This window comes from Ursus arctos, unplaced genomic scaffold, assembly GCF_023065955.2.
Source record: "Ursus arctos isolate Adak ecotype North America unplaced genomic scaffold, UrsArc2.0 scaffold_14, whole genome shotgun sequence".
Taxonomy (NCBI): Eukaryota; Metazoa; Chordata; class Mammalia; order Carnivora; family Ursidae; genus Ursus; species Ursus arctos.
This window is the reverse complement of record NW_026622808.1, coordinates 28996369-29023411: the sequence shown is the minus strand read 5'-3', so window position 1 is coordinate 29023411 and position 27043 is coordinate 28996369. Positions and strand designations below refer to the sequence as shown.

Genomic DNA, 27043 nt, shown 5'->3' with positions numbered 1-27043 from the left:
GACACAGGCAGGCAGGTCTCCAGAGCGTTTATTCTTCCCCAGTGGGGAGGGTGCAGGGGTCCAAGTGGTCCGAGGGGTGCAGGCCCCTACGCGTACCACAGGTAGCCGTAGGTGGCGCTGAGAATCTCCTCATTCGTGCGCAGCCCATAGAGCTCGCCCATCATGGGAGTCACCCAGCGTGTTGTGTGGAACACAGACTCACCCACCTGTGGAGACAGCAGGATATAAGTGGGGATGCAGCTACCCCATCAGGCCCACACTGCCTACTGGGACCCCACTAGGCCAGATCAAAAGCTGCTGCCTTCCCCTCCTCATGCCTGGCCCCCCGCCCTCCCCGCCCAGGACCCACCTTCCAGTCAGGCACATCCTTCATGATGATGGCCTCCTCCTCCAGGTTCTCTCGAAGCATCTGCAGGACCCTGTGGGGATGAAACGGGAGGTGGGGGACAACCTGAGCACCTCAAGGGACCCCTGCCTAACAGACCTGCCAGACCCCTCCCTTTTCCACTCCCCATCACCTCCTGCCACTTCCAGCCCTGCACATGCTGAACCTTCTTCTCTCTTCCTCCCCCCAAAAACTTTTTTTAAAAAAAGATTTATTTATTTGACAGAGAGAGAGAATGAGAGAGAGAGCATGAGAGAGGGGAGGGTCAGAGGGAGAAGCAGACTCCCCGCTGAGCAGGAAGCCCGATGCAGGATCAATCCTGGGACTCCAGAATCATGACCTGAGCCGAAGGCAGTCGCCCAACCAACTGAGCCATCCAGGCACCCCCACCCTACAAACTTTTCGGGCCCTCCTGCTGCAGCCTCCATGTTTCCTCCTCCAGGGAGCCTTCCCATCCTGTCCCTTAGGTCTCTACTTCAAGTCAAGTTTGGGGCCCTCTCCAAGGGTGACGGCAACCCCATGAATGCGAGGACACAGCCATCAGTCCCCACATGCATTCTGGCCAGGTCCTGCACTGCAGGATGGGACACTCAGGCCTGTGACCTTTCTACCCCAGTCCCAGCGGCCCCACCTCCGGTCCTTCTCTGCCTGCAACAGCGGCATCAGCGCGATGCGGGCCTCAAGGTCCTCAATCTGCAAGCGCCTGTGAAACCCCAAAACCAACAAATTAGATCACGCTGGAGCTGGAGGTAGATGACATGGCCTCAGACCCACAGGGTGACAACGAGGGGAAGGGGGTTGGGGGAGAGGCAAGTGAGTGGGGCAGGGCTTGGGCAGTAAGCTCTACCTGCCCGAAGATGAGAAGGGTGGGGGAGGGGGAGCAGGCACACAGCTGGCACAGGCACTGATCCACAAGACTGCTGGCTTCACACTTTCTTTTCAGTTAAAAACTTTATTTCTTAATCCTAAAAATAGCCCTGGCCTGATGATTGTGGGGAACCGGGGACGGGGGATGGGACCTTCATCACAGGGCTCTGGGCCTTACAAAACCATATCCTCTTCATTTCAAACCCTGGGGTGTGAGCCCAGGGCAGGCAGTTCTGTGTCTTTGAGCCACCAGCCCCATCTATGCTGGGGGAGTGGCACCCAGTGATGTGGCCCAGCAAGTGGTCCCTGGCTGTCCCCTCATCACTAGGAATCTCACAGCCACACAGGGAAGGGTCTGGATGAGCTTCAGCCTCCCTCCCTCCCTTCCCTCCAGACCCACAGTAGCAGCCCCACTCCAAGCCGCTGCCCCCACCACAGCCACACTGTTGTCACTACTGCATCCGTGCCTCTGCCGGTGGTCCTGGGAAGGCGAACCTCGTCTGAGTGCCCGCAACGTCGAGCACCTGACACGTGCTGGCCTTCTCCAGCACTACTGTCTGGGATTCCCAGACTTGTGGGGGGCAAGTGAGCTCAAAGGGGGAGCTAAGGACACATAACACAGGGTGGGGCAGGGCAGGCGGGCTCAGCCAGTAAGGGGTCAATGAGAAGGGGTCACCAGTCAGGGCATCGGGCCAGCTTAGAGGCAGCCAGAGTCTGAATGGAGGCCACCGTCCACCTTGGTGCCTCAGGCCCCACGTGGCTGCTACGACCATTGTCTTGCATGGCCTGTTTCTAAGCCTTTATTGTCCTCACTGCCTGGTTACCACTGACAAAGAACCACTAAGAAAGCAGCCCTGGGCCTACCCCTCCACCTCCACCTCCACTTGATAGGCTGTCCTAACCCAGACCCTCGGGTCCCTAGCAGCGGAGGCCAAGGGACACCCGGTGAAGAGCTCCTCGCTTATGAGTCGAAAGCTTCTCGAGTGGATAGTTCAGCAATGGACTCAGTCCAGGTCCATACTTCTTGGGTCTTGAGGGGCTGACAAAGGGCCCCAGTGGACACCAGATGCACTCCCGCCCTCAGCAGCCTGGGGCCTACCTGCGCTCACGGTTCCACTTCATCATGCTCCAATACCCGAAGAGTAACGTCCCAATGCCCACAGCGAACATGCTGTAGCCTGTGGGGAGAGGGGCCACCAGCTTAGCGCCTGCCCTTGGGACAGGCCACCCCTTGTAGTTTATTTTTCTGTCCCCTGTAGAATGTCTATCGGCCCCTTCCCTTGGACCCCCTCCTCCAAAACTGCAGACCACTCTTTCTTCCATTCAACTGCCCTGCAGGCAGGGACGCCAGGCTGCCTCAGCTTTTCTCTGACAAGGGAGGCAGCTGCGGCTGCCACACCTCTGCCCCCCATGCCACAGTTTCTAGAAGATACACTCTGGGCAGGAACTGCAGGAGAGCCCAAGGGTCTTGCTGTTTATGGTTGGGTGGCCCCGGCCCCACAATCTTCTAGAAGGTTGTTTGCTTCCCAGGTAGCAGGTGCTTCCATGGGGAAGGATGGTATCTATAGCTGGGTCCAGCTCCATGGTGGCTCCTGGCTGCCTGGGCCACTTCTCTGAGTGCTGCCCACAGGGGGCTGGATGGGGCTGCCAGAGGCAGGCAGTGCCCTGCAGGGCCTGCCCAGCCACCTCTGGGCTCCCTGGAGTGCTGCCTCCTGGCCCAGCAGGTCAAGCCCCCTGCCTGGGCACCAGGGGACAGAGACTGCCATGAATATTTACTGACGCCAGCAGGCACCTGAGCTGTAATTCTGACTGACAGGTTGTGGGCTTGCTGCGGTCTTCAGGGAGACCCGAGCTGCCTGCCGCCTGGCTGGGGCTGGCTCACCACACACCCTCTCATCTTTTGAGCTGTGGTCTCTTCCCTGAACGGGTCTTGTGATTGCCGGGAAAAACGGACAAGCTCAGCCAGGTCGAGCTCCAGTTAACACCCGGTAAATGACCAGCAAACGGTGGGTGATGCCACTCCCTAGGACTTGTCGGGGGGCAAAGGGGCTCTGGGAGTCCTGGCCCTGCTCGCTGCCTGCAGGGGGCCTCTGCTGTCCCTGTCCTCGTCTCTCTTCTTCAACTCAGTTCGGCACACAGTTTTCCTGGCACCTCTGCTGGACCCAGAGATGCATGAGAAACTAGTTAGATTTTTTAGCCCCTCAGTTAAGCCCGTTAAAAACATTAGCTCAGGAGCGCCTGGGTGGCTCAGTCAGTGAAGCATCTGCCTTCGGCTCAGGTCATGATCCCAGGGTCCTGGGATGGAGCCTGGCATCAGGCTCCCTGCTCAGAGGGGAGTCTGCTTCTCCCTCTCACTCTGTGCTCGTGCTCTCTCTCTCAAATAAATAAATAAATCTTTAAAAAGCAAAACAGGGGCGCCTGGGTGGCTCAGCCATTAAGCGTCTGCCTTCGGCTCAGGTCATGATCCCAGGGTCCTGGGATCGAGCCCTGCGTCGGGCTCCCTGCTCGGCAGGAAGGCTGCTTCTCCCTCTCACACTCCCCTTGCTTATGTTCCCTCTCTCGCTGTCTCTCTGTGTCAAATAAATAAAATCTTTAAAAAAATAAAATAAAAAATAAAAAGCAAAACAAAACAAACATTAGCTCAGAGTAAGACACTTCCACGTTACAGGGGGCAGGACAGCAAGGGCACCCTGGTTCCTGGGCACAGAGGGAGAACCTCTCCCGAGAGGCCCGAATGCCCAGGACCAGCTTCCAGTGCAACTGGGGCTCTTACACATGGCTGACCACCTGTGCTGGACAGGAACATCTTAGAAGAGCTGTCTCTTTCTTTCTTTTTTTTTAAAAGATTTTATCTATTTATTCGACAGAGATAGAGACAGCCAGCAAGAGAGGGAACACAAGCAGGGGGAGTGGGAGAGGAAGAAGCAGGCTCACAGCGGAGGAGCCTGATGTGGGGCTCGATCCCATGACGCTGGGATCACGCCCTGAGCCAAAGGCAGATGCTTAACTGCTGTGCCACCCAGGCGCCCCTCTTTCTTTTCAATAGTTAGAGAGAAGCCCAGGGGCCTCCTCTTTTGATCCAGCCCCAGGGCATAGGCCTGGGCTATCCTCATGGAGACCCCTTGTCTTCACACCAGGCACCCATGTGTAGGCCCATGTGTAAGATAAATTCCAAGACTAAGGTGGCCTTTACAAATGTGCAGCTCTTTCTCGCTGACAGTGGCGAGGCTGAGATTCCAGACCCTCAGCGTGGGTCTGTGCCTCAGGAGCTGCCCGTCTGGTGGGGGAGGCTGATGAGGGGCATGCCCGGAAGTGGGTGTAGGACACGAGTAAGGAAGACCCGAATAACTGGAAACACAACCTGTGCTCAATACCAGCACTTAACAGTGTTCAGATGACAGCACTCCCCAAACTAACGTACCAGTTCAACGGAATCCCATCAGAATCCCAATCTTCCCCCTTTACCAGCCCTACAGAAACTGAGGAGCAGACTGTGAAATTCATATGGAAATTCAAGGGCCCAGATCCACCAAAACAATTCTGAAAAACAATGAAGTTGGAGGACTCGCACTTCACAGTTTCAAACTTCACACACAGCTGTGTGTACACGACGGTGCAGCATGGCATCAGGACAGACATGGACATCAACGGAACAGAGCTGAGAGTCCAAAAATAAACCCTCACATTTACGGTCAATTGATTTTGGACAAGGGTGCCAAGACAATTCAATGGGAAAAAAATAGTCTTTCAGCAAATTGGATAAGTGGAGAGCCACATGCAAAAGAATAAAGTGTGCTTTCGCCTTCCCCCATACACAAAAATTAACTGAAAATGGATCAAAGACCTCAATTTGAGAGCTTAAACTATAAAACTCTTCGAAAACAGATGAGTCAGTCTGTGTGACCTTGGATGGGGCAATGGCTTCTGAGCTAGGACACCAGAAGCACAAGTGACAAAAGAAAAAAAAATGGACATAACTGGCCTTCGCCAAAATGAAAAACCTTTGTGCTACAAATGATGCCATCAACAAGCTGAAAAGACAACCCCCAGAATGTAAGAAAGTCTCTGAAAATCACGTATCTGATAAGGGAATGGTAACCCAAATGTAGAAAGAACTCTGTAAATTCGGTAATGAAAAGATGAACCTGGGGCGCCCGGGTGGCTCAGCCGGTTGGGCATCCCGCTCTTGCTTTCGGCTGAGGTCGTGGTCTCAGGGTTGTGGGGTCAAGCCCTGCACTGGGCTCCGTGCTGGGTGTAGAGCCTGCTTAAGATTCTCCCCCCCACCTGCCCCGTGCTTGCACACTCTCTCACTCGAAAACAATTTAAAAATAATAAAAAAAAAAAGGTAAACAGCCCAACTAAAAAATGTATAAAGGATAAACACATGAAAAGATGCTCCACATCATTAGTCACCAGGGAGACGCAAATCAGAACTATGATGAGATATCATCTCGCAGCCACTGTGATGGCTGGGATTTAAAAAGAAAAAAGAAAAGGAAAATAATTAGTGTTGTCCAGATGTGGAGAAACTGGAAATCCCATAAATTAACTGCGGGTAGAAATGTAAAACAGTACAGCCAATTTGGAAAACAGTCTGGCAGTTCCTCAAAATGTTAAATGTGGAGTTACCATATGACCTAGCTATGCCACTCCTAGGTGAAATTTCCCCGCAAGAAAAATGAAACATATATCCACATAGAAGCTTGCACAGGAATGTTCAAAGCAGCCAAAAGGTGGCAACAACTCAAATGTCCATGAAGTGGTAAATAGATACACAAACTGTGGTCCATTCATACAAGAATATTATTCAACCAAAAAAAAAAAAAAAAAAAAGAAGCTCTGACACATGCTACACCACGCACATTAAAAATAAAAACATCCTGCTGAGTGAAAGCAGCCAGACACCAGAGGCCACACAGAATAGGAACCCATTTACATGAAATGTCCAGAACTGGCGAATCCATAGAGACACAAAGTAGACTGGGGGTTGCCAGGGGCTGGGAGAGGGAGGATGGGGAGTGACTGCTCATAAGGTTGGGGTTTCGTTTTGGAGTGATGGAAGTGTTATAAATTTATCTATTTATCTATTTAGATGTATTTATTTATTTGAGAGACAGCGCACGTGCACACACACACACACACAGGGGGAGAGGCAGGGGCAGAGGGAGACAGAAACCCAACCAGACTCCCTGCTGATGGCGGAGCCGCACATGCGGCTTGATCCCATGACTCTGAGATCATGACCTGAGCTGAAACTAAGAGTCAGCCACCTAACCGACTGTGCCACCCAGGTGCCCCAGGAGTGTTATAAATTTAGACCTGGTGATGGTTATGCAACTGTGAATAGACTAAAAATCTGTGATCTGTACACATGAAATAGGTGAATTGTATGGTACGGTCTGTGAATTAAAAAAAAAAAAATGTTAAAAGACACAAGGGAAAAAAAAGAAAAGAGTCACCCACTGGGCACAAGAGGGAGTGGAGAGAAGAGAACAGAGTGGAAAAGATGGGGGCAGCAGTCACTTCGGGAACAGTTTGGATTAAAGGTGGTCTGCGCCAGATTTGCAGGTTCTAGGACGCTAGTGGTAAGTGATCTAGGCAGAGGAGGGTGGGTGCCAGACTTGTGTGCCTTACAGGAGCAGAGCATGGCAGGACTAATGGGGAGACTGCCCCTGAGGACTATGGCTCAAACGCAAGGCTGGAGGAGGGCACAGGACATATTAGGGTGAGGTGCAGGATGGAGAGCGGGGGCCACTGCACTTGCTGTTCCCTCCACCTAGGGGACTTTCAGAGAGGTCCTTCCAGCCCACTCTGGCTAAAGCAGGCCCTGGTTAGCTGGAGCCCTGCCAAAATGGGAAATTCTGGTGTGATATGTTCTTCTCCTCTGCTAGGCTGTGAGCTCTTCCAGACAGGGCTCAGTGCCACATGCACACTCAACAAGCAACTACTGAATGCACGGACATAACAAAGACCATGATACCAGAAGGGGTCTCTTCCTCACCCCACTGCAGCCAGGAACGACTGGGGCGGATTTGTATAAGCTACAATGCAAGTTGGTGTGTAGGGGCAACTACGAGGCCCAACCCTAGCTAATGGTATAGAAGGCACATGGGAAGCACTAACATGTCACGAACTGGACGAGGACCGGGATTAAGGGCACATTTGTGACTTAAAAATAAAAAACAGGGGCGCCTGGGTGGTACAGCGGTTAAGCGCCTGCCTTCGGCTCAGGGCGTGATCCCAGCGTTATGGGATCGAGCCCCACATCAGGCTCCTCCGCTATGAGCCTGCTTCTTCCTCTCCCATTCCCCCTGTTTGTGTTCCCTCTCTCACTGGCTGTCTCTCTATCTCTGTCGAATAAATAAATAAAATCTTTTAAAAAATAAATAAAATAAAATAAAATAAAATAAAATAAAATAAAATAAAATAAAAATAAAAATAAAAAACAGACATGCTGACTAGGGGGAGCCCAGGGAGGCCCAAGAGCTGGGACCCTTTTGCAGCCTGGTCTGGGTACAGGTCACAGAGGTGCTCGTGTATAAACAGACCTCATGCCGCACACCTGAGGGGTACACTGGCCTGCGTGTTAAGTCATACTTTGAGAAAAGAAACTGAAGAGATTCAGATCACATTATTTTTGTTCAATCTGTTCTGGGATGAGTCAAGTGCCAAAGTGGTGCCAAATCTAGCCTGTAACCTGTTTCTGTAATGGCCCTCGGGCTAAGAACACTTTTAGGTTTGTGAACAGTCATACAGAGGAGCGCCTGGGTGGCTCAGCTGGTTAAGCATCCTTCAGCTCAGGTTGTGATCTTGGGGGTCTTGGGATTGAGCCCCATTACAGCCTCCCCACACCACGGGGAGTCTGGTTGTCCTTCTCTCTCTACCCCTCCCCCTGCTCGTGCTCTCTCCCGCTAAAAATAAAATTTTTTTTTTTTTTTAAGATTTTATTTATTTGACAGAGATAGAGACAGCCAGCGAGAGAGGGAACACAAGCAGGGGGAGTGGGAGAGCAAGATGCAGGCTCATAGCGGAGGAGCCTGATGTGGGGCTCGATCCCATAACGCCGGAATCACGCCCTGAGCCGAAGGCAGGCGCTTAACCGCTGTGCCACCCAGGCGCCCCCTAAAAATAAAATCTTAAAAAAAAAAAAAAGCAGCAGCATCAGTGGACAGAGACCATCCGGTCACCAAAACATTAAATATTTATCTGGCCCTTTATAGAAAAAGCTTGCCAACCGCTGTTCTGGGAAACAAAAAAGCCAAGAAGTGGCTGGGGGGAACTTGAGTTTTCACCTAATACTTTCCCACTGTCTGAATTCTTTTTTACCATGCCCGTGTATGTATTATTTAATTGAGGCACATGTGGGTAACATTAAATGTAAAGTTCGACGAGTTATGGGAAATTTATTTATCCTTGTTTAAAATTTTGCATTTCTCTGTTAACCCTAGGTGCAAAGTATGTGCCCCTTCTACTTTTTTTTTCTTTTACATTTTCCTTTGTTGAGCTCAATAACAAAACTTTAAAGGTTACTTAAAACGTTTGAAAAATTTAAGAATACATATTCCTGGGACATCCGCACGTAGGGACTACCAGAGAGGAATCTTCTAAATTCCCTCAATGTTCCAGTTTCAGCACGAGTTTTACACTTGGTGGCCCTGAGGACACGTAGTAGCCTCTCTCGGGCCTTAGTTTCCCCACTTGTGAAACGGAAGTGTGGCCAAGGGCTCGGGGCACGGGCTACATCGACCTATCTAACCAACTGTAGAATGGAAAGAATTAACGGGACCGACCTCCCCGACTCTTCTGTGAAAAAAGCAAAGCTTAGTAAGCGTTCGACAAACTCCAGCAGTTATCCTCGTTACTACCGAAGCTATGGGGGAATCCCTGTGCTCCGCCTCCCGTCACACCGTAGCGGAAACTGAGGCCCGCGAAACTCCCTGCCCCCCCCCCCCGTCGCGGCGCCCCGAAGCCCCAACCCTGACACCCCGGCGTAGTGCGACACTGACCCGACAGTCCCCGACGCGGAAGGTTCCGCTTGTAGTCGATGGGGCCATAGCCCCCCGGCGGGGGCATGTCCTGTTTCACCTTCGATGCTGCCATGCTCGCAAGACCCGAGTTTCCGGCCGCGGGCGGAAGTTACGTCCGGCGGCCGCCGCCATGATGAGTGTGGCGGAACGTATCGCGCATGTCTTGGGCGGGGCTAGGGCACCTAGTGCGCTAGAGTAGCGACCCCACCGAGAGGGAGAGCTTGGGCAAAAGGTCGAGGGATTGACTGGCCGGCCAGGCTGCAGCCGAGGACTCCCTATTTCTTCTCTTAGGCGGCGCTTGGCTCAGTCGGTGTAGACGCCTGTAGCCCGTCCGGTTGCCCAGGCCCTTGCCTTAAATGACCTCCCGTACAAATTCCTTCTGGTGCGGTGCTGAGGCCATTCAGAGATCCCAAGCTCCTGAGGGAGCCGCGTCACCCAGTTACCGAGTTAAGACTCCTCTCTCGTTTTCTCCCCTTGGCAGGACTGTATCGGCGTCCCAAGGTTCCACATGGCCAGGGCTGGGTACACGAAGCTGGGGGGCGACTGCTGCTCTGATTCCACTCACGAGGAGCCGCCCCAATGCCAGGCGCGGATTCTGCTCCCGAGTGGTGGTCGGGACCCCTTGCTAGGAGCCTCTCATGGGAACTGGGCCATTCAGAGCGATTATGAGTCACAAAGCCTGATGGCCTTGGGAGGCCCCCACCCCGAGGCGGGGTGACGCCCGTGGTCACTTCACAAGGCAGAAATTGTTACCTGGGCAATAAAAGGCACCGCTGCGGCGGGGACCCGGGAGTGGGCACATGGGGGTGCGGGTGTGCAGGTGCCAAGCGCCATGGGTTAGGCCCGAGATTGGAGTCCGGCCGCCCCCCGACAGCAGCCGCCTCCTGCTCCCCGTGCGCCCCAGGCGCCACCATGTCGGGCGACAAACTTCTGAGCGAACTCGGCTATAAGCTGGGACGCACGATAGGCGAGGGCAGTTACTCCAAGGTGAAGGTGGCCACGTCCAAGAAGTACAAGGGCACAGTGGCCATCAAGGTGGTGGACCGGCGGCGCGCGCCGCCAGACTTCGTCAACAAGTTTCTGCCGCGCGAGCTGTCCATCCTTCGGGGCGTGCGACACCCGCACATCGTGCACGTCTTCGAGTTCATCGAGGTGTGCAATGGGAAGCTCTATATCGTGATGGAGGCGGCTGCCACCGACCTGTTGCAGGCAGTGCAGCGCAATGGGCGCATCCCCGGGGGTCAGGCGCGCGATCTCTTCGCGCAGATCGCTGGGGCTGTGCGTTACCTGCATGACCACCACTTGGTGCACCGTGACCTCAAGTGTGAAAACGTGTTGCTGAGCCCCGACGAGCGCCGAGTAAAGCTCACTGACTTTGGCTTTGGTCGCCAGGCACACGGCTATCCTGACCTGAGCACCACCTACTGCGGCTCGGCCGCCTACGCGTCGCCTGAGGTACTCTTGGGTATCCCATACGACCCCAAGAAGTACGATGTGTGGAGCCTGGGCGTCGTGCTCTACGTCATGGTCACCGGGTGCATGCCCTTCGACGACTCGGACATCGCTGGTCTGCCCAGGCGCCAGAAGCGTGGCGTCCTCTACCCCGATGGCCTCGAGCTGTCTGAGCGCTGCAAGGCCCTGATCGCAGAACTGCTGCAGTTCAGCCCGTCCGCCAGGCCCTCAGCGGGCCAGGTAGCGCGCAACGGCTGGTTGCGTGCTGGGGACTCCAGCTAGAAGCCGGGGTTCCCGCCATTCCCGCCGCCCCGAGCACTGCGCAAGCGCAGTGCACGCGCGCAAGGCGCGCTTCCGTACTCCCGCGAAGCCGACACGCGCCATTGCGCACGCGCATTCCCCCCTTTTCCTGTCTCTGGACGGCTCGGGCCGTAGTCGCCCCTGTTTAGAATCTAGCTCCTCTCCCCACGATCCCGAGAGCGGGAGGGCGCAAGCGATTCCTCTGTTCCCCAGTAGAAGGCCTCGGGAGGGGAAGGGACGAGGAAATGGAAGCATTGCGCCAGCGCGGAATGAGCGATGGCTGCTGGCAGGCGGTGGCTACCTGGAGGAGCTGCAAGCGAGTGCACGCGTGTGGAGGGCGGCCTTCTCTAGACAGCCGCGCATGCTGGTGGGGAAGGCACGCTCTGGGCGCTGCCTCCTTGGAAATTGCAATAAACTCGCTCTTCCTCGCACCTGCCTCTAGCAATGGCCCCCTTTTACCAAATAGGGGTGGGAGGTCGTCCCCTGGGGGAAGGCAGGCATGGCGCCCCATTGTAGAGAAAGTCTTGTTGAGGTTCTAGCTCTAGGTCTCGAAAGGGAATTGGGAGGATTCAAACTGGACTTTTGGGCTCTCCATCCTCAACAGAACTCGAAGGGTCGTGCTGGGGTCGTGATGGCCCTGGCAATAGAAATGCGGGGCTGGGGAGCAAGGATCCCAGCACCCTCTCCGTGTTTAAGGATGGAGCAGCGTGGAGGCCGCGGGAGGGGGCGTCTGTCTCAACAGAAACTGAGTGTTTATAGATGAGGAGATTGAGGCCCACAAATGACACTTGCCCAAGAACACATCTGGAATTTGAAACTGGATATGGCTGGAATGGGGTGGGGTGGTGGTGGAAGCTCTCCTTAGTAAGGGCTCTTTCTTGGTAAAGAAGTTGTCTGGGGGGTGGGGGGAGTCAAGAATGGGGCATCAGTCTGCTGGGCAAGCTGGTTACTTCAGTCCTCTCTTCACTCATGCATTTATTGAATGCCTACTGTGTGCCAAGCTCTGAGACTGTGCAAAGAGGCTTGGATCCATCCCTGTCCTCAACGAGGAGGCATGTGAAAAGCCAAGTAAAAATGAATAGCGTGGAAAGAAAAGAATTGTAACTATGCTAAATTCTGGGTGAGGGGAGGGGCGGGTGACCAAGGAAGGACTGAAGCAGACATTTGAGTTTAACCCTGAAGGAATCAGCCACTGGAAACAGTAGAAGGAACGTGTTCTGAGTGTTCCCAAGATACATTGGAGCTGGTGTGTTTGGGGAATGACACGGAAGTCCTATGGCTAGAATGGAGGGAGAGGGAGGGAAAAGAGGTGGAGAGGTAGAAGTGTATGTCTGGAGAGGAGACCCCACAGGGTCTGCGTGAGGTTGGGGATTATTTTGTTGCCATGAGGTTAGTGGGTTTGGTGACAGTGCTGTCTCTCATTTGGGTTGCATGAAAGATGTCTCCCTAAGCCCTAATCCTACCTGCTTCCGAGCCCCACACAGTCCCCAAGGAGGCTGGTCATCTTGTGGGTCTGACCATTCCCTGCTCCTGCTCACTCACCCTTTGTGTTCTCAGGTGCCCTGGGGATTAAGTGCCAGCTCTTCCCTAACTCCCTTCAAATAGGCAGATGAGGAAACCAAGGCTAAGAGAGGGGAAGTGCCTTGCTTCCAGTCCTCGCTGGTACACATCTGAGCTGAAAAAGAAAACCCAACCCCTCTGGTTTACACAAGGAGGGCGCCTCCTCTGGTCTGGACCATCCCTTGGGATCCGTACCTGGAAAATGGAGGTAGGAACCTATCCTCCAGGTTGTAGGGAAGGGCTGTGCGGCTCATTGAAAGACCACACCCTGAGCCTTCTTGAGGCTCCCACTACACTCAGAATGAAACCCACATCCTCACCCCTTTTTCCTGTGGCCCAGCCGCACTGCCTGCCTTGTCCTTGACCTGCCAGGTTTTGTCTCACCTCTGAGCCTTTGCACTGGCTGTTGCTATTCCTTGTACCATTTTCCCCCTTTCTTCACCCCAGACTTGGTTTCAGTCACCTCTTCCCTGACACTCTGTTCTTTCCCTCCTTGCCCTTGTCACAAGGAATCCCAGCGCCTTGGGTATGGTGTGTGCCTTTTTTTATCCATAATCTGTGTGAGCAGTGAGGCCTGGGTCTCTTCATACCCCATGGCCACCTTTGGCTCAGTTCGGAGGGGACGAGGCCTCAGGGATTGGGGCAATTGTCCCATTTGTTGGCTGGAGAAACTACTTGAGACTAAACCCTGTTGAGTCAGTGGGTCAGTTGAGGAGCCTGTGCCTAACCCAGTGAAAACTCACTTGAAGGCTGAATTTGGAGCCCCTGAGAAAATGCCAAGTGTGCTTCTCACAGCCAGTGTTGGGGCATGGGGCATCAGTCAGGATGTCTCACAGGTAGACTGGGACAGGTTTGGGTTTAATTTCTGTAATGTCTTCTATCAGTTCTGTGTCTTGCCCATGTGAAACCTAGCTAGGTGTGGTGGCCGGAGAGGACCATCAACCCCCAGGCTGGAGGTAGGAATTTCTTATGAGAAACGGGGGGAGAAAAAAAAGCACCTAGGGAAACAGGGTCCTACTTTAGGCACATTAGAATTCACCAATGGGACGCCGGGGTAGCTCAGTTGGTTGAGCATATATTTTTCTTTTTTTAAGATTTTATTTATTTGACACAGAGAGAGACAGTGAGAGAGGGAACACAAGCAGGGGGACTGGGAGGAGAAGCAGGCTTCCTGCCAAGCAGGGAGCCTGGTGCAGGACTTGATCCCAGGACCCTGGCAACATGACCCAAGCCAAAGGCAGATGTTTAATGACTGAGCCACCCAGGTGCCCCTAAAATAAATCTTTTAAAAAAATATTAATTCACCAGTGAGCACAAGTCTCACTTTATGAATAACTTTTGAAACAGTGTATCAACATCTGAAAACAAATTTTCACCAGAGATTGTTCATTTCAGAGCTGGCAGGGCAGCTCCATCTGTGCTAGAATCCGCATCTGTAAGACGTCCTGCAGCAAAGACACCCAATGCAGATGCCAAGCCTGAAAATTGGCCCGGAAAAACCTACCACTCTGGGGTGGAGGCTGGAAGGGGCTAAGAGCTAGTGGATGGCAACACCCACTGGATTCTCACCTCGCTCTCTCAGCTGTGGATAAGCAGGCCACAAAGCCACAGGTTCTGGTGAAGATGGAGGCTCAGAAGCAAAGCCACAGCGCCCAGTTTGGGGAGGTACTCCACCCACTTTTGGAAGTAAAGTCCAAAAGAAGCCCAAGAAACAGGTGTCTCATTGTTTCCTCATTAACAAGGGGTTACGCTGCTACACCTTCCTGAGTCTCCAAGCTGTCCCAAAGCTGGGACAAAAATAATGCAGGGAAACCAGGGCCGAGGGGATGAAAGAAAAATACAGCCAACACATTGTCCATTTCTTTATTTTCCGTCAGATTCTAAAACTTCCTCATGACACAAATATAGCCATTGATTCCAGCCTCTGTTTATTGGAACTTCTATTCCGGTTTGGTGGTCAACCTTTTACATTTATTATCAAAGATTTAGAGTCACAATAAATACAAGTGACAACCTCCCCACCCACCCATCCTCCAACCCCCACCTTCCAAATACCCTGCACTAGTGTAACTGTCTATTACACTTTCATTGTTAAGGATTATAAAACTTTAGCTGTCCTTTTAAAAAAAAAAAAAGCTCAGTCCAAGTTCTTTAGGCAACCATCATGTGCAGCATAACTCCGCATCAAATAAAAACCCTATGGTGCAGCAGCAACGACTGTCTTTCCCATGATTTACACCTGTGATGAGAATGTTTATATAGAAAACTCCTCCCTATGTCTTTCTGTCCACAGGAAGATGATGCGTGGGAGACAGGAACCCCAACACACAGCAGGGCTGTACTCAGTTGTTTCATTCCCTCTGCGCTGGGGCCAAGTTTTGATTCATGAATGTCTTAGGGTACAGAGAGGAGCAGAGGCTACCCCTGGGAGGAGGGCAACTGTTGGCCTTATCAAAGGTGTGGGTCCCAACATCACAGTTGGGACACTGGAGACCCAGTGACATGGGCAGGATGGCCAGAGCAATGGGAGGCTCCAAGTGGACACACATGTATCTACATGCACACACATGTATCTACTACGCATGGGCATTTCAAACATGCAACCCTTCACCCTTGAGTGGCTAGCATTTTGAACAGTTTCCAGTTGCCATTCAGAGTTCATGTCACAGATAACTTGGGACCATCATCATCATTTGGGACTGGGGGCTCCCACATTCTCACTGCTCCTAGGAACCAGGTCCTTTCAGTCCAGAGGCTCCTGGGGTGGAGGTGGGGGAGACCAGGACCCCAGCACTGTGACCAATTTTGACAGGCTTTGCTGCTGGGAGAACACGCTTAACGTTACTATCCCTTTCCTAGTTAATGTCCAAACCCCACATGCAGAGAGGTATTTAATATGTCTTTCCTGCAACATCATAAACCTCATCAAAGAACTACTCATTTGGGGCTTATCAGAGAAGTTATACTGCAAAGGGGGAGACAAAAGAAAAAAAAGGGGGTAAGAGTTTTGATACAGTAGAAATGAACAAAAGATTAAGGCATCTCACGTTCTTGTCTCCTTTAAAAAGTTACATGTCACAGTAAGTGGCCCCTGATGGGATTATCCCCAGGGACCCTGGGCTGGAGGAGGCAGAGCCAGGGCCGGTAGCCCATCCTCCACCCATGGCGGTCGGGTTTGTACTGAATTCATGAGGCCCACTTAACAGCTCAGAGGCCGGCAGAAGTCCAGCCAGGCAAGGTGAGTAGAGGTGGTTCCTGAGCACAGTGATGAGCGAGGTTCTAATGGGCTGGGGTTGAGGGCCAACCTGTGCAGCACAGTTTAGCTTGGGCCCATGAGTCACAGACCCATTCAACCCCAGCTGGGGTGCGACAATCCTGGCACACCCCTCCAGTGCAGAAGTGACTCTCACCTGAACACCTGATCCCGAGTTACTGCATAGAACTGAGGTCTGTTTGCCCGTGGAAGTGGCCAGCCCAGGTGTTCCTTCTTGAAGGATTTGGAAAATCTGGCCCATGTCATTGAACAGAGAGGGCTAACAGCTCAGGGTAGTATAAGACAAGTATTTATTTGCCAGGCACACAGAAAAATGTGAGAAATAGAAATGCTTGCATACTCTTGATTTTTTTGGTGTAAAAACACCCCCCCCAATGTCAATTTCCCTCCTTTCCCCCAAATCCCTGGATCTTGGAATGAAAGCCACCCTTCCTTGCCCTCCCCTCCTTCAGCCCGTCTAAGTTATGCACTCAAAACAAAAATCAATGAGAAATATAGGGTTTTACATAACGAAACATTAGAATGTTGCAAACCTAGGTCTTCTACCGCGGGTCAAAATGTTGCTAAACATGGATATTCACACATGAGAGAGGGGGTTAAATGAGCCTTTATTAGAATGTTGTAGCAGTGTGTTTTGAAGAAGGCGGCCCTACAAAATAAGGATTTTAAATTAAGTCCCTAACTGCATGGATAGGAAAACTAGGTCTGGGGCTGAAGTGGGGAGCAGCGTACCCCATCTCCACGACGACAAACATGTGTGCGTGCACACAGGACGCCCTCGCACCTGCACGGAGACGGCCCCATGCACAGCACACTCACAACAGCTTCTGCCTATCCTCATGGAACCGATTTTTAAGGAGTGGGAGAAACCAAAATGAAACACAACTAAGAGCAGACCTGATCCTTTGTATAAGACATATTTCTGTAGACTCGAAAGAGGGTTAAAAAAAAAACAAAACAGACAAAACAAAAAAAAACCCAAACAAAACAGTCTGAAGGCGAACCCTGGCAACATGGCCCTGTTTTAAGGGAAGGTTCTAAACTAGACCCAAACGGAAACCCTGAAGTCTTGGAGGGGCAGGGGCACCTCCCCACCAGACACACCTGACAGGAGCATAGGCCAGGGCAGCTTAGGATGGTGTCCATCAAAATAAGTAGGAAAAGAAAAGGAAAAATTTAATAAAATAAAACCACAACAACAAAAAAACACAGTAGCCCGCCCCTCCAACTTCCCACTCAGGCTCTGGATGTTGCTGCCAATTCTCTCCTCCCTCCTCTACTGGCGGTGTGCGGCTTCTGGGATCCCAGGCTCTCTGGCTGGGGTCTGGGTTGCAGTTTGTTCTTCTGCTACGTGTGGGAGGTCCGGGGTCTCCGGGATGAGCAGCAGCAGAGGCCTTCCGCTAGAGTGAGGGCTGGGCAGTCAGTGGCCCACCCTCTGGGGTATGGGGGCCGTGCTCGGCAGGGACCCCTGGGTCTGCACGGTTTACTTTAAACTCCATCATCATGAGGTGATTAAAAAAAATCTGTCAACCTAAAGATTGCCATGAAGGAAGGCAGTCAAAGATTGGGAGGCTAAGATTGGGAAAAGCAAAAACAAAACAGAACGCTCCGCTCGACTTCAGAAGCCCCGGGCGCCGGTCTCGTCGAGCGTGTCACAGTGTCCAGGGTGAGCCGTCCATGCACCCTGCCGGGGGGAGGGGGGTGGCGCTGAAAGGAAGGGCCAGAAGCAGAACCAGCCCCCGAGGTCCACTTTTCTGCTGGTGTTGGGCAAACTAAAGGCAAAGAAAGGAAAAAAGCCCAAGGGAAAGGTCCCTCAGTGATATTCCTCGTCCACCTGTGAAGCAGCCCCTCAGCTGCGACGAGACTTTGCAGCCAAGAATGGAGCCCTTGCTTCTGTAGCGCGGCCGGCGCTCGCTCACTCGTTTTCTCAGGGAGTATGAGGTCTTCCCGAGTGGAAGGTGGCAGGACCAGGTGGGAGGGAGGAGGGAGCCTGTTCTCCACTGGGCCCGGCTCGCACTATTTCCACGTGGCTGACTGGGGGATGGAGCGTGGCGGGATCATGTCCAGGAGGTACTCCCGCTGGCGGTCCACAGCTGAGGAGGTCTTGTGCACTGCCAAGCTCGGGCTGACAAACGCAAGGGCCCCACCTGCAAAAGAACAGAATGGCAGAGTTTTTAATGGTATGGTAATATTCTCTCATGAAAACATTAAGAGGGACACGGGATGGTGAACAGAGCATGATGCCTCTGTAGCGCACTCAGTTACACACAAGGGACACACCAGTGTCCACACCAGAGGCAGAACGGGGGAAAAGCCCCAAAGTATAGCATTTGTTCTCCTGGGGTAGAAACACCATTCTCTTCTTTTTGTATTCTCCGAATTTCCCCAATGAGCAAACATCTCTTTTACAAGTGGAAAATGAACAAATGACCCCCCAATCTCCAACACACATAGGTTTTTGGCTGGCCTGGGGGTAAAGACTGCCCTGTCCCTTGCCCCCATCACTGTGTTACCCCAAGAGTATTTTTGGTGGAGGTTACTACATTTTGTGGAACAAGTGTTCTGAGGTCAAATGCAATAGGGAAACCTCTCTACATACTAAAGAGAAACCTGACTGGGTCCTGCCCAGAAACCAAGGGGAACTAGGAGTGCTGGTAGAACTCTTTTGGGAAATGCTGCTTTTAAGTTACTATACATTTAGCTCTAGTCCTACTACTAAACATAGCAACTACTTATTCCTTCATATTCCCCCTTTCTTTAAAAAAAGATTTAATTTATTTGACAGAGAGAGACAGCCAGCGAGAGAGGGAACACAGGCAGGGGGAGTGGGAGAGGAAGAAGCAGGCTCCCAGCAGAGGAGCCTGATGTGGGGCTCAATCCCAGGACCCTGGGATCAGGCCCTGAGCTGAAGGCAGACACTTAACAACTATGCCACCCAGGCGCCCCCATATTCCCTTTCAAACATTACCTTAAATACACGGTTTTCACATGGCTGCTACCACTGTGTACATGTGCACACACCTGTATCTGATTTTGTATACTTTTAAAGTTTCCCATAAAAGGAATTTTCAAACAGCTGTGAGTTCTCAGCTGCATCTTATACATGCTGCACAGAAGTCTCTCTGCCTGCTTATGTTTACAAATGCTCTTTAGGCTGCTCAGATTCTTCTGCAACCAGACAAATGTACTCTCTCTCCTGAGCCTCACCCCGTGGAAGGCTCTGAATCTTGGCCACATTTCTAACTCTACGGTCAGCTGCACAGAGCTAACTCCCCTGTTTTGTTTGCACAGCCAGCCTGGCTTTCCTAGTTCTGCCTAGGAAGAGGATTCTCATGATGTTGCCTCCTTTCTTCCTAAGGGGATACAGCAAACTTGGGCGGGGCAGGGAGGGGCACTGGCTCCCACAGTGAAAGCGCTCACCTGTCTCCTTCCCTCAGCCCTTTGTGCCTACCTTTCACTTTCCTGTTTTTGATGGAAACAAATATTTAACTGTCACCTTAATGCCAGCACATAAATAAAAAACAGGGAAAGTGCTATGGGGGATGACCCAGGGATGATGGGACCGTGGCAAACTAGGGAATGCTCATCTAAGGGTATCCCATCCCCCTCCCGAGTTGTTCCTCAAATGTGGTTTTCTCAGAATCCTCTGCCACCCACCTTAGTTAAAATCCTAGCCCCTGCCCCAGGGATCTTCCCCCTACCCTCACCCCCCAACGTTCGTGTTCTAGTTTACACTTCGCACAGCCTGACCTAAGTCAGAGGGTGGGAAGAGTGTCCCACAGAGCAGGGAATGAAGAACACTATCTGGTTGAACAAGAAATTAAGTTAGTGCACCAGAAAAGGTACATAACAGCAAAAACAGGTGTTCCCTATGGCAGTAAGGGGTGTGTGTGTGTGTGGGGGGGCAGAATTGGTAAGATTAAGTGTCTGTGCTGACAGGTGTCCACTGGATGGTGTGTACGGGTGTACGTGTGTGTGTGTGTGTGTGTATGAGAGTGAGAGAGAGTGAGAGCGAGAGAGAGACACTACCTAAACTGGCTTTGCCCAACATTTTGGGTCAAGAGCTAAGAGTCTGGGTATAGAGAGTACAAAGGAGGGAAATTAGTATTTACCCAGGGATACCACTTGTTTGGGGCATCCTATTTGGTGAACAGAGATTAAGCTGAGAGGTCAAAAGCAGCTGCTCTCAGGGAACAGGTCTGGGGTTTCAGGGCTCTCTGCACCATTTCTGTTCACCCTGTATGTGTGCAAGTCTTTAGATAAAAGCAAGGAAGGGATGGACCTCACCATCCTGTGTGAGGTCCTGTACTTGTACTCACCTGTACTCAGGGGTGCCTTCTTCCAGTTGGTGGTGGCGTTGCCCTTGCCTGCGCTCACAGCTCTCTCGGAATGTCTGCCGGTCCTGCTGACAAGGGCTGTGGCCGAGGCTGCGTTCTGCAGTTTGGGTGACTGGCTGAACGTGTGCAGGACACCACGGGGCGTTGTGGCCGAGCCCCGGGACAGCTGGCTGGAGGCCTACAGTGAAGAGAGGGTGTGATGGCTCACGCGGGGAAGGGGGTGACAGAGGGCGAGACGCTCAGCGCAGCCTCTCCGTGCTCTGGCCGACCTCTTCCCACCCACACAGGGTCCCTAAAGTCCAAAATCAGGAGACCAGGTAAGTTACACTGAGGGGAGAGGGGAAGGTGGGAGGGAGAGAGAGACAGACAGACAGAGGCAGCGTGACAGTCGGCGACTGACGTGGTCACGGTCTGGGGCGTGAGGGCTGGTTGGTGGCGCGGTGCAGGGGCTCCCAGCACCGCAGTTCTGACCTGTAGCACAGCCCCGTTACTCCAATCGCGGGCCTCTCCTGAGCGGAACGCCAACTTACGCCGGGGTTTTATGACCTATACAAACGGGGGGGGGGGTTGAAATCGAGGTCAGCACCATCCACAGACGGCCTAGGGTGACCTAGAGTGACCAAAGGGCAGCAGCTGTGGCCACACGAAGCCCAGTCCCCACGGGACGGGCCGTTTTCCGAGGGTAGCACAGCCACCCACTATATAAGGATCTTGAGAAGATGTATATATTAGTGAATTACAAATGACTTCCAAGGACACAAAAAATTGCCAGCGGGGTACTTTGGGTCTACAGAGGGTGGGAAAGCAAAGCATTAAAAAAAAAAAGCAGCCAAAAAACTTGATTTCAAACTTGCTTCTCTCCTTAATTTAGCTAGAACATTTCCTCCAAATGCCCCTTTTGCATCTCAATGTGGCTTTCAGAAAAGTCCTTTTAGACAAGAAGTACTTGTCAGCCGGAACACTGCACGTGAAAGCTACAAAATCTAAAGAAACTGCAAATTAGTATTTTCACCACCAAAGGCCACCATTAAATGCAATTTAGACACACAGTTACCAACCAGGCAGATGACTACCCAGTGTGGGACAGAACATCAGAACATCTTGCTTGCTAGCAACAATTCCCTGCCAAGGGAACAAGGCCCCTCTCCTAGAAGGTGAGGCCGCCCAGCCCACGTTCCCAGGCCACAGGGCTGCATCTTTGGCTCCCCGAGGACTCTCACCTGCTTTAGTGCGGGGTGTGGGGCGGCGGCAGGCTCAGCCTTGGCCTGTGAGGGGGCGGCACCCTGTTGCAGGAGGCGCTGCTCAATCTCCTGCTCCTGCTGCAGAGCCTTCACAAAAGCAGCCTTCAGCCGGCTTGTGTGCTCCACCTTGAGTGCCTTCTTCTGATTGGATGCCATGCAGTTCTCACACATGATGGCACCACCCTTCTCCTCCCGCCAACGGCACGTGAAGTCCGTCTTGCACTGTGCACACATGTAGGGCTCCCGGGACAGAACAGCAGCGGCCGACATCCTGCCTGCTGCAGGGAGAGAGAGGTGGGCTCATGTCATAGGAACAGGATGCCAGAGTGAGAGCACCTACCATCCCAGGACAGGATGAGGACATGTGACAGATCTGGAGCAGTGCCCTGGACTATGTGGCCCAGCTGGCATCAGCAAGCCAAATCCCAAGACACTGTTTGGCACGCATGTACTGGCACAAACTGTGTGTGGACACTAGGCCAGCCTCGGGCTTTGGAGAAGGTTTGCTGATAGAAGGGAAGTTAAGCAGCTTTGGAAAATGCCATGGATTAGGTGCATTGGGTACCAACTCTTAAGAACTTTAGTGCTCTCTAGGGTCGCCTGGGTGTCTCAGCTGACTAAGCGTCTGCCTTCTAGCTCAGGTCATGATCCCAGGGTTCTGGGATCAGTCCCGGGTCGGCCTCCTGCTCAGCAGGGGAGTCTGCTTCTCCCTCTCCCTCTGCCCCCAGCCTTTTGTGCTCTCTCAAATAAATAAAATCTTAAAAAAAAAAAAAAAAAAAGAAAAGAAAAGAAAAAAAGAAAGTGACGTAAGGGGCACTTTTTGCATTCTGTAACTATCTTTTTTGTGTCTAGAGTACTCAAGGGTTTAACTTCCTCCTAACATCAGAGACAATGCTACCAAGAGACCCTTGGCCTCTACCTCCAGCCCTGGGCCTGCCCAAGCTGCCCCTGAATGCTGAGGGGTTGTACAGGATCAGACAGGGGGAGCCCCTCACCCCAGGCTCCCAACTCTAGGCCCTTAACTGCAGCTAACATTCTCTGGTGAAAAGAGCACATCACCTTCCAAACGTCCAACCCTAGAAGGCACAGTACCTCTTTCTAGGCAGCTGTAGTAGGCATGACCAACAACAGAGTGGAGACACTGGTACAAGGCTGCACTTTAGCCACCTAGCCTGGAGCTCTGGGAGGTATCAGGGGACACCTCAAAAGGGGCTCAGAGCTTCCTCCCACAGTTAGGTCCTGTGTTGGGCAATACGAGAGGGATACTGATCCCTGATGAGAGAACAAGTAGAGACAGGATGATTGGGGAGAGCAGATGCCCAGGGCACACAGGTTACAGATGGGTGGGCATTGTGTCCTGACTTGGGCCTCCCACCACCCACCCATCTTGCACTGGCCTCAGGGCAGCTCTTCTGCCAACATCACTCCATCATAAAAAAGACACTAAAGGGATCCAGACACATCCAAGCCATGTGAGAGCTCGCACCCTCCCCTGCTGGGCCTGGCCTCCTGACAAGAGGAGGCCACCATCCCCAATTTTACAGAGGCCAGTGTTGGCCCTTTGTGGCCTCCCACTCTCAGCCTAACTCATGGTCAGTCCTTGATATGGCCCTGTGGTTCCAGAGTATTTTAAGAGCAATGGGGTTGAGTGGGTGGGTGGGGTGCAGTAAGGAAGCTACAAGTAAATCTGAGGTGGCCAGCTGGGCATCCTTTGCCCTGGGTCTCGCCCCCAACCAGGTAGGGAGGACTCTATCTCTAGGAGGCACTGGATATAACATCCAAGGATATGATATATCCTCTGTGATATACTGACTAAAGAGGGAGAAAAGAGCACTCCCCCCAACACCCTGACGCCAAGCAGCACTGTAGGGACCACAACTCCCTGTTACACATACCTGCCTCCTTCCCTCTCTGCAGAAGAGAAGCAAGCAGGCAGAAGGTGCTTTTCCTCTGTACAGGCCCCATTACTGTCACTCCCAAGTCTGTGCTGGTAAGAGCAGCCCTGGAAGGGGTCGGCATGTACCAAGGGGCAATTCAAGGTATGTGGTCTGAAGCCTACAAGGCCCTCCCTTGCCCTGGACCAGTTACAGCTCTACCTCCTCCTCAGCTCTGAGCATCTGCTGTATCATGCAGGAGAGGATTCACCACAAACTCAATCTCAGAGCAGAAACGTCTTCAAATCGTCTGGTAGAGGCCCCTCAAGGGCCAACCTGGCCTCCCACCACCATTTCCAATGTTACTTTTGATCGTGACCCTATAATATGCCCTTTTTATCCCTAAAACCTCTTAACATGCAAGAGGTGCTTTCCAAACTGTTTCCAAGGAGGGTGATAAAGTGACTCTGGCCAAGGCATGGGCATCCCTCTCCTACCTTCAGGGCTCAGAGCACTTAAGGCTCTGGGAAATTCTAGCTGGAGAGACCCGTCTGGAAGCAAAGCCTGTCAGCCTCCTGCAAACATTCCTCCTCATCCCTCTCTGTCTGCCCCAATGTCCTAGAGCTGTTCAGACCATGCATGCAGGGCCTTGGGCTCCCCCAGGGCTCAGCTCTAAGAGGCCCCAACAAGAGGAGAAAGGTGACTGTGACATGTTTAAGTTATCTAAGGTGATAGATGGTGATCACATTCACTGCATCATACATATGATACTAATGTAACATTGTATGGCAACCATACTTTAATAATAAATACTTTAAAAATGTAAAAACTAATGGGGCACCTGGATGGTTCAGTTGGCTAAGTTAAGTGTATGACTCTTGATTTTGGCTCAGGTCATGATCCCAGGATGAGACTGAGCCCCAAGTTGGGCTGCACTGAGCGTTGAGTCTGCTTAAGATCCGCCCTCTCCTGCCTCCACCCCCACCCCGCCGCTGCCACTCCTTGAATACGCACACGCTCTCTCTCAATACATACATACATACATAAATGTAAAAACTACAACAAATAAGCAAAAAGTTAAGCCTCACAGCAAGCAGGAGGACTGATAACAAAAGGTCATCCATAAGATGCCCCACCCCAGACAGCGCTCAGCATACAGCAAGCATTCCGACACGTGCTGTGCATTGAAAATAACCTACGTAAGAAAAAACTTCAGTGTCAAAGAGATGAAAATGGCCCCAAGGCCCACTCACCTTGGGTCTCTAGCAGGTTCTGGACCACTTCCTCCAGGCCAACCAGGTAGATGAATTCGTTGTTGGCAGCACTGGGGAGGAAGTTCATCTCCGGGGCAGGGGGCTTGGGAGGGGGGATTTCAAGCAGCGTCTTCTCCAGCTGTTTGCGCAGCGCAAGCTTGGCAGCTGCCTGACGGCTGGCTGGAGAATCGGCAGAGGTGACCACAGAGGCCACGCTGGTGGGGGTGGAGTTGGCCTGAGCAGAGGTGGCTGTCGTCCCTTTCAGCGACGCTGGGGAAGGCTTTCGGGAGATAACAACCTGGTCAGGGTGCTGGGGGTGCCTGATCCCATAGCCCAGAATGGCACTGTTAGCTGTACTGACTAATGAGTCTTTAAGGTAGTATCTCCGAGGTGTCTGACGTCAGCAAGCCAACATGCAAAAGCAGCATTAAACTCATCACTGTATGAGATGACCAATCTTGTAAAACACATTTATTGAGGTTTAGCTGATATCCAATCAACTGCACACATTTATAATCTGTATTGTGCTGTGTTGTGCCACATGAGAACACCCATGAAGCCATAACCACGACCAGAGCAGTAGGCACCCCCGCTCAGACAACACAGCCACTGTCCCGTCACTATGGCTTAGCAGCCTTCCTCCCAGCACAGGTCTAAATGGCCGCCTTCTTCACAGGGGTATCACAGTGGATCACTACAGCACTGGTGGCATTTTCTTCATGAGAACCTTTGTATGTGGTTGTCTGGAAACTCTAATGTTCCACTTACCTCATGTGTCCTCACTGCGGTTATAGGGAAGAATAGCTTTTGGACCAACCCCTGTCCCGCCCCTTCCCCTCTCTTGAGCTTTGGTGCTCCTGTACTACTTTCTCATCTTTATCTGGACCCCAGTGGCCAATGCTCCACTGTCTCCTTGCTCTAGTTCACCCAGCCCCCAACCATGTCAGGTGCTTTCCTCAAAACCCAGAGCTGATCACACCAGTGCCCTTCATTTTGTGGCGTTGAGGACCCTCCTGAAAATCAAAGGAAAGCAGCATATACCACCCCCGGGAAAATACATACACCTGACAACTTGCACACAACACATCATAGGACTCAGGGAGCCCAGAACGGTTTCCCAAGACCCCCACCCTCACAGAGGGTCTTCCAGAGCTGAACAGGTCTCCCAACATAGAGGACACACCAGCCATCACAGCACCTTGGCCTGGCCTGACTTTAGAGAAGGCAGAGATGCTGCCCAGAACCCTGCTGGTCAGGTTCTTATCTGAGAAAGGAAGACAAAGATGCACCACGCCAGAGGAGGAAGAGAAGCTAATACACCCATCAGCAAAAGCCCCTGCAGACCCAATAATTTTATCTGTCAATAAAGCTCTTGCTTCTAGCCTGCCCACCCACCCTGGTCCCATCTTCCTGGCTTTGCTGGGTGGAACAGGCCCACCCCATCTCAGAGGCTCTGTACAGAGGTGAAACGACTCGTGGCTAAGAATAGATGTGCTGGTGCTGTGAGGACATTTGCAGACATGCTCCCCTCATGTGCTCACACATACAGGGAGGAGGGTGGGTAAGGCTCTGATGCCCCCCCGCCCATTCCAGCCATCTCCAGGCCCATCGGATGCTTTACCTGGCCTTATCCATCCCTCCAAAACATGCTGGGTCCCACATGCCACCTGAAGCCTCCCCCCGACCCTTCGGCTCGGGTCTGCACTCCCCCAATACCTACTCACCTCTGCTAGACCATAGTTCTTAACACAGGACTCCAGCCCATGACTTTTATATTGTGACAGGCCCGGAGAAGCTCTAGTCCAAACCCCCATGGAGCATCCAAGACCTTGCCTGGCTCTGAGGGAGCAGGCAGGTCACACCATACTACTCCAGCGACCAGACTAAGCTGTAGGACCCGGGGGCCCTTGATATGAGTATGGGGGGGGGGGAGGGTTAGGTTAGGTCAGCACAGGCCTCACCTGTGGGATGTTGACAAGCAGACTGGTGTTGGGGACGTTGGCGACGCGGATGAGGCCCTGCTGGATGATCCTCTGTCCCTGAATTTGCACACTGGGCACAGACGCCCGGGGGGCCAAGAGGAGTGGCGGCGGCCCCGTGCTGGAATGTTGTCTGATGTTGTGGATTTGCTGTGGGGTGGGATAGGGGACAAAATGATGAGAGAGACAGAGCGCCTGGGTGGCTCAGTTGGTTAAGTGTCCAACTCTTGATTTCGGCTCAGGTGATGATCTCAGAGTTGTGAGACTGAGCCCCATGTCGGGCTTTACACTGGGCATGGAGCCTGCCTAGGATTCTCTCTCTCCCTCTCCATCTGCCCCCCACCCCCCACTGCACTCTTTCTCAAAAACAAAAACAAAACAAAACCAAAAAACAACAAAAAGACACCACCTTTTCAAAGACTGAAAAACATCCCATTGTATGGATAACCCCTCCCACCCTCTAAAAAAGATTAATAAAAAATTTAAATAAAAAA

General features: G+C 52.4%; 3 protein-coding genes across 11 annotated transcripts in view; 1 reads left to right on the top strand and 2 right to left on the bottom strand.

Moving 5' to 3' along the window:
• Nucleotides 1–11: 11 nt before the first annotated feature.
• On the bottom strand, nucleotides 12–9384 carry NDUFA13 (NADH:ubiquinone oxidoreductase subunit A13). Its single transcript, XM_026500618.4, has 5 exons — nucleotides 9259–9384; nucleotides 2352–2430; nucleotides 1017–1088; nucleotides 350–419; nucleotides 12–206 (listed from the first exon to the last, which is right to left on the bottom strand). The coding sequence occupies exons 1-5, from the start codon at nucleotides 9350–9352 to the stop codon at nucleotides 87–89; spliced, it is 435 nt and encodes a 144-aa protein (XP_026356403.1). The 5' UTR covers nucleotides 9353–9384; the 3' UTR covers nucleotides 12–86.
• Nucleotides 9385–10184: 800 nt separating this feature from the next.
• On the top strand, nucleotides 10185–11013 carry TSSK6 (testis specific serine kinase 6). The gene has a single exon (XM_026500387.3). It carries the CDS (start codon nucleotides 10192–10194, stop codon nucleotides 11011–11013), a length of 822 nt encoding a protein of 273 aa, XP_026356172.1. The 5' UTR covers nucleotides 10185–10191.
• A 3427-nt stretch (nucleotides 11014–14440) lies between these two features.
• GATAD2A (GATA zinc finger domain containing 2A) overlaps nucleotides 14441–27043 on the bottom strand; it is a 99881-nt gene continuing 87278 nt past the window's right edge. For 5 of the 9 annotated variants that reach the window (XM_026500609.4, XM_057311661.1, XM_057311660.1 and 2 more), the window contains 6 exons: nucleotides 26532–26699; nucleotides 24571–24850; nucleotides 21423–21721; nucleotides 20674–20748; nucleotides 20185–20380; nucleotides 14441–18012 (listed from right to left, as the gene is read on the bottom strand). In XM_026500609.4, the coding sequence (XP_026356394.1) occupies nucleotides 17882–18012; nucleotides 20185–20380; nucleotides 20674–20748; nucleotides 21423–21721; nucleotides 24571–24850; nucleotides 26532–26699 (1149 nt within the window). In that variant the 3' untranslated portion in view covers nucleotides 14441–17881. The remainder of the gene's footprint in view (nucleotides 18013–20184; nucleotides 20381–20673; nucleotides 20749–21422; nucleotides 21722–24570; nucleotides 24851–26531; nucleotides 26700–27043) is intronic. The other 4 variants (XM_044384786.3, XM_057311663.1, XM_057311662.1 and 1 more) reach the window with 3 other exon arrangements.